General features: G+C 41.2%; 1 protein-coding gene across 2 annotated transcripts; it reads left to right on the plus strand.

Annotated features, from left to right (window-relative positions):
* Window positions 1-111: 111 nt before the first annotated feature.
* LOC147045248 (RAS guanyl-releasing protein 1-like) lies at window positions 112-10,175 on the plus strand. 2 transcript variants are annotated; one of them, XM_085931507.1, is made up of 17 exons: window positions 112-309; window positions 793-968; window positions 3,490-3,595; window positions 4,268-4,330; window positions 4,767-4,898; window positions 5,001-5,154; window positions 5,306-5,479; window positions 5,933-6,049; window positions 6,245-6,520; window positions 6,961-7,041; window positions 7,201-7,305; window positions 7,388-7,497; window positions 7,756-7,900; window positions 8,030-8,066; window positions 8,208-8,348; window positions 8,856-9,164; window positions 9,260-10,175. In XM_085931507.1, exons 1-17 carry the CDS (start codon window positions 173-175, stop codon window positions 9,301-9,303), a joined length of 2,307 nt encoding a protein of 768 aa, XP_085787633.1. In that variant the 5' UTR covers window positions 112-172; the 3' UTR covers window positions 9,304-10,175. The 2 variants fall into 2 exon arrangements, with proteins under 2 accessions (XP_085787633.1, XP_085787631.1); XM_085931505.1 differs by having other exon boundaries at window positions 8,856-9,160.
* The last annotated feature ends 4,630 nt before the right edge of the window (window positions 10,176-14,805 follow it).

Below are 14,805 nucleotides of genomic sequence, written 5' to 3' on the forward strand. Positions count from 1 at the left end.
CAGTTAATGACATAGCGGCCACAGTGCAGCCTGCCTCCCGCCCACAGACAAGCTGCGTTTGAATGTTGCCTGTTGCCTGTGTCACGTCCATTGACGAGTGTGCATGGATGCGTGTGCGTGTGTGCGCGCAGCATGCTGCTAAGAGTACCGGTGTGGCGAGCGCAGTGATCAGATGCTCCCAACGAGGAGGACGCAGATGGACAGCTTAGTGCAGCCTCTCGTCGCCCAGTACCTCGCCATGGGCTGTCAATCAAAAGACAACAACAAAAGTGAAAGTATTACCACGGACGACAAGGGGAAAGACGATGCGTAAGTTTCACACGAAGTCTTTTCATTGAATTCTTTTTCAACTTCTTTCTGTCACTAATTCTGTATATTTACTTTTTCATTTGTGTATGCATATTTTGTCGATACTCTTAAAGCATAAATAAAAGTAACACTAATGCATAATATTTAAGAAATGTTGCTTTTTCATCTTAGTTGAAAACAAACAAAAAAAAGATTTGTATTTGTCGGTCAGCCATCAAGCTAAAGTGGATGTCCGTAATTAAGTGGTATTTCCCACAGTTGGAGGAAGGAAATGAGAACAATGCACACTATCTCACGGGAGTTCCTTTAAACACAAGCCATCTTTTGTACTTTACATTTTGTGCGATGGATGTTGCGGCCAAAAATACTCACACTTTGTATTTAAGAAAAACTACTGCATGCATAAAAGCAGAACATGTTCTTATATTTTTATATTCAGAAGAAATATCTGATGCAATCCTGTGTGTGTTTATTTCCGAAAAGGAGAGGGACACCAGGATCCGGCCCCAGGTCGAGAGTTTCCCCTCCAGGACGTCCTAAAAAATTCCACAAGCCAAGTCAGGTCCAGACCCCCATGGGGAAACCCACAGTGTCAATAGGCCATCTCGCCAAAGGAGCCAGCTGGGAGGAGCTGATCCAGGCTTGTTTGCAGGCCTTTGGTAAGCCTTATCTGGCCTTCCTTGACATGTTTTTAATGTTGAAGTGGTTTCAAAAGTCTAAGCACCCCTGTTGCTGACTCGCATTCAACATGAATATGATCAGTCCATTTTGAACACATTGAAATCCAAGTTCTAGGAGGGTGTGCACACTTATGCAACTACATTTTCTGTTTTGATTTTGACCTCCCCTTGCAAAAAATATTTAAAAAAAATAAATTCAATTTGACATTTATTTGGATGACTTGTTGTTGAAGTAGGTTTGTGATTTGGCTTGCAGTCAGTCATCCAACTGAAATCTCCAGATAGATTCCGGTATTATTTGATGTTGCAGATGTTGACGATATGTTTTTGCCTTATCCAGGCAAGAAAGGTGTTTACGAGCGCACCGCAGGTTGGTTGAGTAGGTTGGATCAATCAAGCCAATATAATTGGCTTCATTAAGTTGTCAGGAGAGCTTTCTGAGTTTTGGTGATTATATCTCTGGAAAGAGAAGCTTTCAAAGTGCTGTTGCCCTGGTTACGCAAATGGAGCAATGGGGGAGGCGTTACAATGGACATAAAAGGGCATCCCATAAAGAGCGGTCGTCAGCGGCGAGCTACAACCAGGTGGAAGTTTCTTTGCCACATAAAATATCAGCATGAAAATGACAAAAAACTAAGGCCATTTAAAGGAATTGAGAAATGGAACTAGAACTTTAGGGAGCGTCAACATTTGTTGTATTGCTCATGAGTGTGTAGTTTTAGAAATATCTGTGGATAGAAATTTTTAAAAACAAAATATAGATCGGCGACTTCCATCCGCTCTTCCAATATAAGCGTGCTGGCAAGAGTTATTTGAAAAGTCACCCAATGGTACCTTCAGGCTCAGCTGAGCCTAAAGGTCAACTCTTCACGTTGTGTCGTTCGCATGGTGACCGGCCTTTGAAGAACACTCCGCTGTGAGACATCGATCAATATCCCTTGACATCATCGCTCACTTTGTGTTTTGAGTGGTTCATTGGTGCACCCCCACTTTTTTTTTTTTTTTTAATCTATTTTAACCATAAGCATCCACTTTGTTTGAAACTATTAGAAAAAAAAAAAAAAGCTTACATCATGTTCTATTTTCAAACCTAGACCACCTCCCTTCAAATCTAAATGTTAATCAGATTTCAAAGGAAAACCATAAAAGGATCATCATTCCATCTGATAACATGTTTCAAAAGAAGGAAAAAGCCACACGCAGATTTGGAGTTTGTTGATGAGCATCTAAGATAACCTTAAAAGTGCATTTCCACCACCGTGGGCGTTTTTCCTAATTTTCCAAGCGTCGAGAGATAGCCCAAAAGGGATTTAACCCAACAAACAACCCTTCAGTGGATGTCAAAACAAGCATGGGGTCATTGTTTATCTTCCGCGGAATCATCCCTTTCCTGTTGTCCATTTATGGCTCTCACTTTGATGCTTGTGGTAGCTATAAAAGTAGTAAACAAATGAAATGGAAGCTTCGAGTGAAAATTCAGGTAATGGCTGAGTGGCACCAACGGAAATACTGCCCAAGCAGGATATGAGAGAGCAACCGGGAGAGGCTGGTTGCTTACAGATAACACAGATTGGAAAATGTGTTGCCATGGAAGTGCCAAGTATATCCAAGGTGATAAAAGTGTGTGTTAAATTCTCCTGAGGAAATACGAGATGGAACGCTTGAAACGTTGGGCTTATTTGTGATGCATTTTTTTTTGTCATCTCGTCAACCGTTTAGCGTTTTTCCTCTGTGTAAACGATTCACCACGGCGGTGGTTTTTCTCAGAAGATAAATGGTCAGGAAAAGGTTTGCACGCTCTGAAATTGGAGCGTACCACAGCATGATGTTGTGTGGTTTTGCACTGTTTGGCTTTTTTTTTTTACTTTGCTTTGTGTCTGTCATGACAATAGAGGAAGTGCTTGAGTGTAAATTGGTGGAAAAGAGGAACATAATATGTAAGCCTACATACGTAGTTCCAAAGGTCAAAGGCCCCTATGACATCATTTATTAGAGTGTCTCCATCAGTGGTTTCCCCACCTGGGGAAAAGGGATGGCACAAGTTTGCATACACATCTTCCAATTGCAACACCCGAGTATTGTGTGATTCCTATTTAATTTAATTTAATGCAATTTAATTTGATGTATTTATTTATTTGTCAATCACAAAAAATCAATTTGATCAATTTCAAACCATAGTTTTATTTTCATAAATCCTCCTCCTACCAGATGTTATCAAACGAAGCGATTGTTTTTTTTTACACCAAATTTTGAACGCTTGCTGATTTTACATGCCGATGATGACTGACAATTGCTGTGCGCTGCATTTGTACAGCATCGCACCTTTTAATCCAGTTGTGATGAATCACACAGATTCTGCCTTTGTGAAACAAGGACGATCATGAGTCACTGATGATGATTTTTTTTTTTTTTCCCCTGAGGGTATAACTTGACATTTTGCATCAAACAATATATCCACATTTCCGCACTCAGGTATATATATTTTTTTATTTCTCTCCAGATTCAGACGGTTACACATGTGAACGCAGCCACTTGTTGAACATCACACTGACCATGCATCGCCTTCTCATCTCCTCCAGCGACCTCCTGGAAAAACTCACCCATCTATATCCTTCCACAACGTTGATATCACAGATACATTCCGAATCGTGCGCTTGCCCGTATTTAATTCTCAAGAGCGACTGCCAATCACCCGCTTGGCTCACGTTGCTGGCGTGAAATAAGAGTCTTGGGATAATAACGCGGGTAGAGGGCTTTGGGTCTAGGCCTCCATTCAGGAACCAACGGTGGCGTCACAAAGCCTCTCTGAGGTTTCAGGTGTTAATTACCTCTGTTTCTTTGGCGGCCGTATACACGCACTCCTCCTCTTCAACTATATATAAACAGCTTAAAGAGGAGCCCGCTCGCACAAACCACGTCAGCGAGCACAATAACAAATGTCCCTCTGCTATTTTTAACCCTCTCATCGAGAACCCAAAGGCCCCAGAAGAATCCATCAGATAGATTGAGAGAGTTTGTTATGATCAGGGAGAAGACGCGGGGGCCATTAACAGGCTTCCTCATCACAGTTCGGCGTTGGGATTGCGTAGGCGCTTCTTCTGTTCCCATGACGCCATTAGCCTTTTTATGCTCATCACTTGAAGATGATTCCAGCCAAATGTCAGTCTGTTTATTTAGGAGGGCTGAGTGTTATACCACACCTTGTCTTGATTTCCTTTTTTGTGCGGCCGCTTCGTGTTCATCGTATGTTGTTCGGCATCCTTAACCAGAAGCTTTACGTTTAAAAGTGCCGTGGAGAACGAGCAGCCGGCAGAGTGCCAGAGAATTTGCTACTTCATCAGGTTTGTTCATTTATTGGACATTGAGAGTAGAGGTGTGACGATTAATCGATGAATTGACAACTAATCAATTACCAAATTAATCTATGGTCATTTTTGATAATCAATTAATCGTTTGGATATCTTGCTCAAGATTTCTCCACAGTAAATGTTATCTAATTTCTGTAGTCATCCATAAAAGCAGATTGATTGGGTCGAATAAAAATAAAAATGTGCTTTTATTTCGGAAAACGATCAACATTTCTGTTTTAGGACCGTATCGTTAATTTCAATGTCACTTTGAATTGACGCATTTTCAAATAACAGCTTGAAAATTAAAACATTTTTGTAAATTCGATTCCTTGATTCGATGAATCGATTGCCATAATAATTGCAGATATGAACTCTCCTTTTTGCTATGTTTGGCTACCGTCACACAACATTGTCTTCTAACCTCCAGGCATTGGATTCAGGAATTCTGGATGATGTTCCGATTGCACCACAGCTTGTCAGACAGCTTGGACCAGCTCCGAGATCTAATCAAGGAGCAGGGACAGGAGCATCTCTGCTCTCTTCTCGAGACCAAATGGATGTAAGCGTGCGACCAGCTGTCATCCGAGAAGCTTGAACACGACAGCCAGGCGAAAAAAAAAAAATGAATCGAGTCACGATTTGTTGCCATCGTGTATTCTAGAAACGAACGAGACTGGTCGTGGAAGGCCAGCCAGAAGATTAAAGCCAACAGCAGTAAAAAGAGGAAGGTATCTCTTCTCTTCGACCACCTGGAGCCCATTGAACTGGCAGAGCATCTCACCTTCCTGGAGTTTAAATCATTTTGCAGAATTTCCGTAAGTGCGCGCTCATAAGAGCATAAATGACTTTTGGTACTTGGGGGAAGGGGGGGGGGGACTATTTGCAAGCAAGGTGCAGATTTCCTCCCAAAGGAAACGTCAAGCTGCTTCTTGCGCTCACCTCTTTACTCTGTACTCTCACCGCCAGTTTATAGATTACCAGAATTACATCCGCAACTGTTGCATGAAGGACATCCCAGTGATGGAACGTTCCATTGCTCTGTGCAACGGGGTCTCCCAGTGGGTTCAACTAATGGTGCTGAGCAGGCCGACGGCTCAGCTTCGTGCTGAAGTTTTCACCAAGTTCATCCACGTAGCCAAGGTAGAGTTTCGAGTCTGAGTGTTTGAAAATATTTGTTTATTTTTTGGTTAATTGCAGTTGGCCGCTTCATTTGGCGGGACTGCCAGCTTGCGCTGGTTCGTACCATTAAATCAGCAGCCTGCTGCAGAGCACAAAACCCATGGGGTGTGGAGACAAATTTCACACCATCATTCTCTAGTGACAGCAGGAATTAGAGAGCTGAGAAGAGATTTGAAAATGCTTTGAGTAAAAAAAAAAAAAAGAAAGAAAGAGAGACGGTGTGAAAAAGCAACAACAATTTAAGTGGTTTATGTAACGGCCGTTTTTTTGTGTTATATAACCAGAAGTACTTGAAACTTGGACCTATCATCGCTTCAAACTACAAACACAATCCCGAGCTTTGTGTTTTGGATCTCGATGAATCGCGCAGTGTCCAGTTGAACGACCTTGTATGTGTTTGTGTGCGTCCGCCAGGGTTTACACCTCATGCACAACTACAACACGCTAATGGCGGTGGTGGGAGGGCTTTGTCACAGCTCCATATCCAGACTGAAGGACACCACCTCTCATGTACCCAATGAGGTCATCAAGGTAATGAATAATCACAAAAGCATAAGAAAACCAAGCGTGGTTATATTGAAAAAGAACAGATTAATTTGAATTGAATTGTATTTTATAATAAATGCACGCTATACTTTCATTGGCTTATTTCTTTGTTACTTTTAAGTAGGCTTAGATAATATTCAACATAGTGGAGTAAATGTGTCCTTCCTGTCCTGTCCTCAGGTGTTAAACGAAATGACAGATCTGCTCTCCTCGTGCAGAAACTTTGACAACTACAGACAAGCGTACAACAAGTGTACAGGTTTTAAAATCCCCATCCTGGGCGTGCACCTCAAAGACCTGATTTCAGTCAACGAGGCCATGCCGAACTATGTGGAAGACAATAAAGTGAACGTGCAGAAGCTGCAGGCGCTCTACACTCATATCAATGAGCTGATCCAGCTCCAGCAGATCCCACCCAGGCTGGACGCCAACAAGGACTTGGTCCATCTCCTCACGGTATAATTTCATAGCCGACACGTTGTTTGGTATATATCGTTGCGTACGCTACGTACGATCCGATTAGCCGATTAATCGTGATTGGCATCGGTGACTAGTCGACAAGCAAACTAATCATTTGCGGCTGCCTCGGTTCCAGCATGTGGTTTGTTGGCATGCGTGTGGGTGAGATGAGAGTCTATGATCCATGAGTATGTGTGTGTGTGTGTGTGTGTGTGTGTGTGTGTGTGTGTGTGTGTGTGTGGGTGGCAAAGCGAGTGTGAATGAGAGGGAATTCAAATTTCTACGTCGTACTTGTGTGTCATCCTCGCAGTGCTTTGCATGAATACAGTATGTCCTTGAAAATCTGCTCTTCTACAATGTGACCAATCCTCTCTCTCTCTCTCTCTCTCTCTCTCTCTCTCTCTCTCACTTTTTCTCTCTCTCTCTGTGTCTTTCAGCTGTCCTTGGACCTTTACTATACCGAAGATGATATCTACGAACTGTCTTATGCCCGGGAGCCCAAGAACTGTAAAGCCCCTGTGAGTGATAGAGCCACTTAACACCCACAAGTCAGAGCTGTGTACATCCATCGTCACATTTGAGAAGCGAATACAGAAAAAAATAAATAAATCAACATATATTTGTATGTCTATTTGCTTATCGAGTTATTTTTCAACTATGATTTCATTTTCCATCAGCCAACCACCCCTTCTAGACCTCCAGTGGTTGTCGACTGGGTATCCGGAGTGACTCCAAAACCAGATCCTCGAACTATTAGCAAACATGTGCAGAGAATGGTGGACGTAAGTCGTTATGACTTATTTGATTTGTTTTGGTATTGGGAGGGCATTATTTGAATTTATTGTTGATTTCTTCTCCTCCAAGTCCGTGTTTAAGAACTACGATCACGACGAGAACGGCTTCATTTCTCAAGAGGACTTTGAGAAAATTGCGGCCAGTTTCCCCTTTTCTTTCTGTGTCATGGACAAAGACAAGTGAGTGCTCGGCGGGTCGCACGCTCATTTGCAGCTGCGGGGGACGAGCAAAGTGATATTTGTAGTGAGACGTACGGCAACAGGAAGCTTCAAGTAGCTGCACAACTAACCATAAAGCGCTTTCGAGTGTATTTTTTTTTTTCTTTTTGCACGCCGAGACATTATGCGATGTTCAAAGACCACAAAAAAAGCATGCAATCCCTTGCATAAAAATATATGTAAATGTTATGTTGATAATCCAGTTTTTTGTTTGTGCAGGGAAGGACTTGTCAATAGAGATGAGATCACAGCTTATTTCATGCGGGCCAGTGTCATCTGCTCCAAACTGGGTCTGGGCTTTGTTCATAACTTTCAAGAAACCACATATATGAAGCCTACCTTTTGCGACAACTGCTCGGGATTGGTAAGTCACCCAAAAAAAAAATAATCATCTTAACCCATTCAGTGCCATTGACGGTTATAGACGTCAAAAGATATTAACTGGGTTGGCAGTGAATGAGTTAAATGTTGGCTTTTTGTATGTTCTTTCTAGCTGTGGGGTATCATCAAGCAAGGCTACAAATGCAAAGGTAACTTCGGGTATTAGTCACGCGAGGTCTCTTCAGGGTGGGAACCTCGACCATTCGCACAATCTAATTAAAGGAAATAAAAAAAGCTTCATCCTCAACCAAAACACAGTTCCTGTTTTGACTTTTTTTGCATTCTCACAGACTGCGGGATGAACTGCCACAAGCTGTGTAAGGACCAGGTGGCCTTTGAGTGCAAGAAGAACACCAAAATGAACAACAACAACAATATCAGCGACAGTCCCACGCCTAGCTCCACGCCTGTCACCACGGGAACCTCGGAGGGTGGGTCAGGGCACCACACTTATCCCGTCATGGTATCAATTATGAGGACTTACGAAACTGGCGATTCAGTGGCAACGCATAGAATCACAAACTCATTTACGTTTTGTTTTGATTTTTTTTTTCCCAAGTGTCGAAAAGGTTATCTGCTATGGGTGGGTGGTTTCCCGCTAGCTGTTTTTCTTTTGACTGTAGTGAGCAAGCTGCCCACCTGCGACAAGAAATTTGCATTATTCAGCTGCAGGTTAGACATGAAAAAAAAAAAAAACGTAATGTCACATCACATCATCTGACTCATTTTGTTTTGCAGTCATGACCTTCCTCTTAGACCACAATATTTTCTGTGTGTGTGTCTACACGATTAAAATGTTGCCCTACTTTAATCACTCAAATGTTTTCGATGTCGACCCCAATATAATAAATGCCGACTGTGCATTATTTTACCACCTCAACATGTTACATCCAATAATACTAACAGGCCCCTACCACTATGTCACTCTTCATGTTCAGACGAGTTTCCTTTCCAATACCCGTCCGATGACAACAAAGACTGGAGTCCAGACTCTCCAGTCACCTCCCATTTGAGGCAAAACTGGGTCCACAGCGCCACTCAGACCGAGGGTCCGCCACTGTCCCCTGATGCCACTCGCTCTTTACTGGGCCCGGTGGCATTATCTCCTACGACAATGTGTCCCAGCCCGCTGCTGCAGAGGAAACAGCGCCATTGCGCCAAGTGGGAGAACCGAATTTCTGTTGTACAGAAAACCCGAGAGCCAGAAGAAGACAACAAATCCATCACTGAAGCCCTGCAATCAGTGGGTGGTACACTTTTTTTTTTTTTTATGGTACTTGAACGCACCACGATACTTATAAATCTCTTTTTTTTTTTTTTTTTTTTTTTTTTTTTAAATCAGGAGAACGAGAGGCTCCAAAAAGCCAACGAGACACTACACAGTAAGTTGAAGGACTCCGAGCAGGAAGTGGAAATGTTAAAGACACTGTTGAAGAGGCACGCGCTCCATCCTGTGGAGGAGGAGGAACCCTACTAGACACATCAAGGACACACGGTATCATCAGACCAGCTTTTTAACATTTAACATAGAGTATAATATACACAGTCAAGGTATTACTGTATTTTGTTTTTAAATTAAACATCACTACAGAATGAGGTTAATTATAGAAATAAAATTACTGTAATTTGCAGAAATCAGACAAGAAAGGAGATTGCACAGGAAGCTGTTTGCAGAGTAATAGTGGCACCTAGTGCTGGTTGCCTGAATTAATGGGATGAAGGATGCTCACCAAAGCAACACAACGGTATTAACTGTTCATTTGGGGAATAATGTGCTTTAAAAAAAACAAAATTTGTATTTTTATTCAGTGACTGGCGCTTTAAATGCTGCTGGAAGTTGCATTAACACTTCGAAGTGCACGCCTGTCTACAAAATGTTATTTTTGTATAAACATAAACGACAATCCTGCCTGGCGATGTAAAATGCCATAAAAAGTACCATAAAAAAAAAAGGTGTTCAATCAGATTTGGGCAGCAACATGCTTGCGAAATATGTACAGTATCATTTTGTAAAATATATTGGGTAGGCCTAATAATTGTAGTTCAATGGCCTTTAAGTGCATCTTTTTATTGTGTGAATCACTACACAGTTCACATGAAGCGTGAAATGATCAATTGTTTTGTACTTTGGTAGGCCCACCTTCTGTTAGATGTGTTTTTTGCTTATTTGTCCACGCTATTTTTGTTTTTAATTTTTATGGTCAGTGTTGGAAATGGATATTGTGGTGTTTGTGTTTATTGAAAGTGCCACGACGAGGGTTGGGGGTTGGGGGGGGGGGGGGGATGTTAAGTTACATCTCATCTCTCATGTCAGTATTGTGAGCTTTCTAGTTAAAAATAAATGCTGTGTATTCAGCGTAAAATGTACTACTTGTGTCTTCCATTTCAACAGTAGGAGGCGCTATAGTCTCACAAAATCTCAGGCCGTCTTTACTCCATCAGTGCTTTCGAAGAAAACTTTTTAAATATAAGTTTTATTAATTAGTAACTTGAGACAAAAAAGTCCCCCCCCCCCCCCCCCCCTCATACAACATCAAGTCCCCAAATGACTTTTGTATTTAACAGTGTGATATAGTCAAGGTGTACATTCCTATCACAGATGTTCATCCCATAATAAGCAAGCGAAAGCTCTCATTGAGAGTCATTGTGTGTACATTTCCAGCAATGACGTGTGCAAAATTGCCTCTGAGGTGTAAAGCGGCGCCTCCCAAGTCAATAGCGCTTCTGACAGCTCATTTAGTTCAATTTGAATGGAAAAGAAGGAAATAACATTGGCCCAAGTCCAGCAGCCTGCATTCACGCTGATACTGAACATTTTGTAATTATTATGGCTGGCTGATGGAAAAAGGCTCTTTTATACGCATCTTTAAAAAGGCTGTTACGCCATGCTGAAGATGAGAATTTCGGGGAGCTATTGACAAATAAATCAATTAAAAAAATCAATATGCAACTCACAATCTAGACAAGCTAATATTCTTCAGCCTGAAGGACATGTGTGGGCTAAAAGAAATGCTGCATTATAAAACTGCCAAAAAAATTTCAGTGTTTTGAGGAACCGCCCATCTAACACCCCAAAGTAAATCCAAGCTACTTTTTGTTTTTGCAATGCCACCATGAGAAACTATCAAATTAGTTACATTATTTTGCACAAGCATCATTCATCTCTAGAAGTCTTTAGTATTTGCTTCTCACTTTTGTCTTGCTATCATGTCTGTCTACATGTGTTGCTGCACCACTTTTGTTCAAACATCCATTCCTAACAAACGCTATTCGGAATCTCATCTAAGCCGTTCCTATTCTGTTTTAGCATTAAGATAAGTTAACTCGATCAAATGAACGTGCTCTTAAGCTAATTAGGCAACATTATCATTGTCCGCCCCCGGCACACAAAACACCATGACAACAAAGTACCTTGAACACACATTTGAACACAAAAGAACAACAATGCCTGCGGGGTATTTCAAAGCTGCTCTAATTCTCTTGATTATGAAAGTGAGTTCATTAGGTTGGTAATGATGGCCGAAGGAGCTGCATGGGCACCGCGGTGGGAGCCTGTAGTGATAATCAAAAGGAGAATGACTTGAAATAACCAGAACGGCATGAAGACATGATTTCATTAACCTTAATGATACAAAGAGGTTTGTCCGCCGAGAGAAAAATAACTTCTGTCTCATATCTCATTTCAATTTTATTATGGGATGTGATGCACGTGCTAGAGGAGGAAAATGAAATAACTATGGATGATAAAATGTGTCTATGGGGCACCATAGCAAAATTCTAAACATTCAAATTGTAAAAGTTGCTCATCCCTGCCAAGAAAATGCATAGTGTATAAAGTGTCTCGAAAACAGCGAGCCTAACAGCAGAGTAAGGTATTAAAAATAAATAAAGCCATTTTTTAAAGAAGTGCTCAGCAAAGATGAGCTGCTGCATACAAATGTGTATTGAAGCGACACACATCTCGAGAGAAAAGTGTATTGTGAAGCAACAGATACAGTCGGGTTGATGGACCAAAGTCAGATGGGACTTGCTCTCCCAAATGAGAATTCCGCAGGAAGGGGGAATAAATTCAAGTCTGGATGTCATTTGCCAAGTTGTGGTGAAATGCACACAACTCATCTCCAGCAATGAGAAACAGTTCTGGTATTTTAAATGTGACCTTGTGTGCCTTGTGAATTGAAAATTAATCATATGAATACAATAATAAATATATGAATAAAGGACCAATTCAAATATTGCATTAAAAAATAAACAGTTGTGTAGAATTCACTTTTCGAAAAAAAAAACATTTTAATGATCTGCTAGGCCATATTTGGCTCCACGTCAGAAGGCAAATAAAAGTGGCATTAAAATTCAAATAGATTATTTTACATCGGCAAAGAGCATTTCATTAAAGCCACGGTTCCTCTGCAAGCTCTTTCTCCTCTACCTACTTGGTAACCATGACAACATTAGGTGTCATTTTGTCAATCTATTTTAAGAAACTATAGTCTCACACCATCTACTGTACTACACACACACACAACACACACACAAATTGTAGGAGGTAGTTGGTCATGTAGACACTTAGACTTGCATAACTTTGACTCCATTTTCGAGTATATTTTTGGGCCACATTAATGGTTGAGGGCGTGCATGCAAAAAAAATAAAAATAAAAAAATCTGCTCGGCAAATGGGCCAAAGTTATTCTGGGCTTATTCTGTTTTCATTGACCTGAATTTTTTTTGGGTCGTCTGACATGATGAGATTTTTCGGGGCCTTGTAAGGTGATGAATACAAACAGCTCTTCAGATCAATACTCATCCTTTGAAGCAGTCACCAAAAAAAAAAAAAAAACGATGGTGCAGACATGTGGCGCTCCATAATTATGTCCCACTTGGTTCTTCACTGTGGAAATGAGTGTCACAGACTCCTAATGGTCCATCTGAGGCTTCCCAAGTGATACGAGGTGTGGACTGAAGTCCTCCCTGACCTCCTTCCCTTTTGAGCCCCCCCCCCCCCCCCTCCGGAATGCCATAGCCTTTGTGAGCTTGTTTACTGCTCTCAAGTGCACCACAGCGACTGTGTACGCTTTTTTTTTGTTGATAAATGATGCCGTGGGCAGCCGTCTGCCAGGGCACGGATAATAAACCCACCTGAAAGCGCACCTCAGTGGGGGAGAATTCAAAAGCAACATTAAGAAAAATATTGATTGAAAGCGGAAGTTGTGTGCAGGGGGGGGGGGGGCACATGAAAACATAAAACAAAAGCTACTTATAAGTAAAGTCTTGTTATTTACGCTAGCGGAGGATGATGTTGTCTACTGCAAGACAGCGTAATGTGTTGTATGCTGATAGCGAATGTCTATCGCCTCAGCGAATACACAGCCATCAATCAAGAAGTTGCAATCCAGCAGAACTGCAGAGGAGGCCGTAACACAGTATCATCCTGGTATTTTTAAAGCTCTACAGGGAACTCGCTTTTATTGGTATGCACTGTTGAGACTGCTCGGACAAAATGATTTTCTGTGAATTTCTAGACCCTGTTAAGAAGGGCAACATATCAAGATATTAATATCCCAGTTCAATAAATGTCTGCCATTATTATTTTCCCATCAGCCACGGGTTTGGCGCCATCTAGTGGTAGAAAGCACAAATTCTACAAAACATTTCCAGGAATCGCTAACCATGAGTCCATTGATTGACAGAAACAAGATGATATCAAAAGAGCAAAAAAACGCAGATCGTGACACGCATACCGACCGTCAGGGTTGGACGCTTTAATCGTTTTTCCCTCCTAATAGTTGCACGAAATAAAAGGGGCCTTCTGCAACAAGTCACCCCTGAGACTCACCCCAGAACATTCCATCTGCTTTTACAAGATTCCTTTAAGTGGTGCCGTGTCATTACGTGTCAAACGGTATTAAACGTCCAACTATAAATAAGCCTCGCAAGCAATGTACACAACAGTTTTTCTCGGGGTGCTCTTCTAGCACATTAAAGGAAATCCATCATAATAATGATCTTCAGCTCGCTTCATTATTCATGGAGGAACAGCGTGGCTGTCCAAATAGATTATCGTTGGCCATCCATTCGGCGGTGTAATCAAATGTAGTTGATAATATCATGCTGTGATTTGTTTGATTTACTGATCGGTATATATATATCTATATCTATATATATATATATATATATATATATATATATATATATATAGATATATATAGATATATATAGATATATAAAAGTCAAAATAAATAAACTAGCTAGCTACCTTAGCTAGCTAACGGCATTTTAATGTAAACCATCAATGATCATTATGGTAATACTGTATTTTGTAGTTATTATCTCCAAGACAATTTGTTACATTTATCTTTGCCGCATTGCTGCATTTATTCTTAACGTAATTATAATAATGTACAATGGGAAAAGCTTCATAAATTGACTCTGGTTGCTTCACCTCCTACAGATCAATTCAAGTGCTTTGCTACTTTATGCTCCCATCGGATTAGGCTGACTAATTCCCACTAGTGTGGACGTGATTGAAGCTAATGGGCGTCGGGAAGATTTGCAGCCGCTCGTATTCCGCTACGCGGGCACCGTAATATATACGACGAGCTGCTTTTTCTAGTTAGCACCCAATCGTGAGCAAATTGATATCATTCCGATAAATGTGGGCGCTATAGCAATCATGCCTGCGCTGTGATGACATGACAGCTAAATATAGGGCAGGAAAATGGAGCAGAGGCAAAGGCCACAGTGAGGACCATAAATATTCACAGTCCAGAAGGTTCACATACAGTTTATGTGCGGCTGCACTCGAAGCAGACTTCAACAGAATTTATATTTACAATTTTGACTAAAATTCTCTCATACATGCAAAGAAAAAAATCTTGTCGTTGTCGTTTA

The sequence above is a fragment of the Syngnathus leptorhynchus genome, chromosome 15 (assembly GCF_054491065.1).
Source record: "Syngnathus leptorhynchus isolate UIUO chromosome 15, UIUO_Slep, whole genome shotgun sequence".
Taxonomy (NCBI): domain Eukaryota; kingdom Metazoa; phylum Chordata; class Actinopteri; order Syngnathiformes; family Syngnathidae; genus Syngnathus; species Syngnathus leptorhynchus.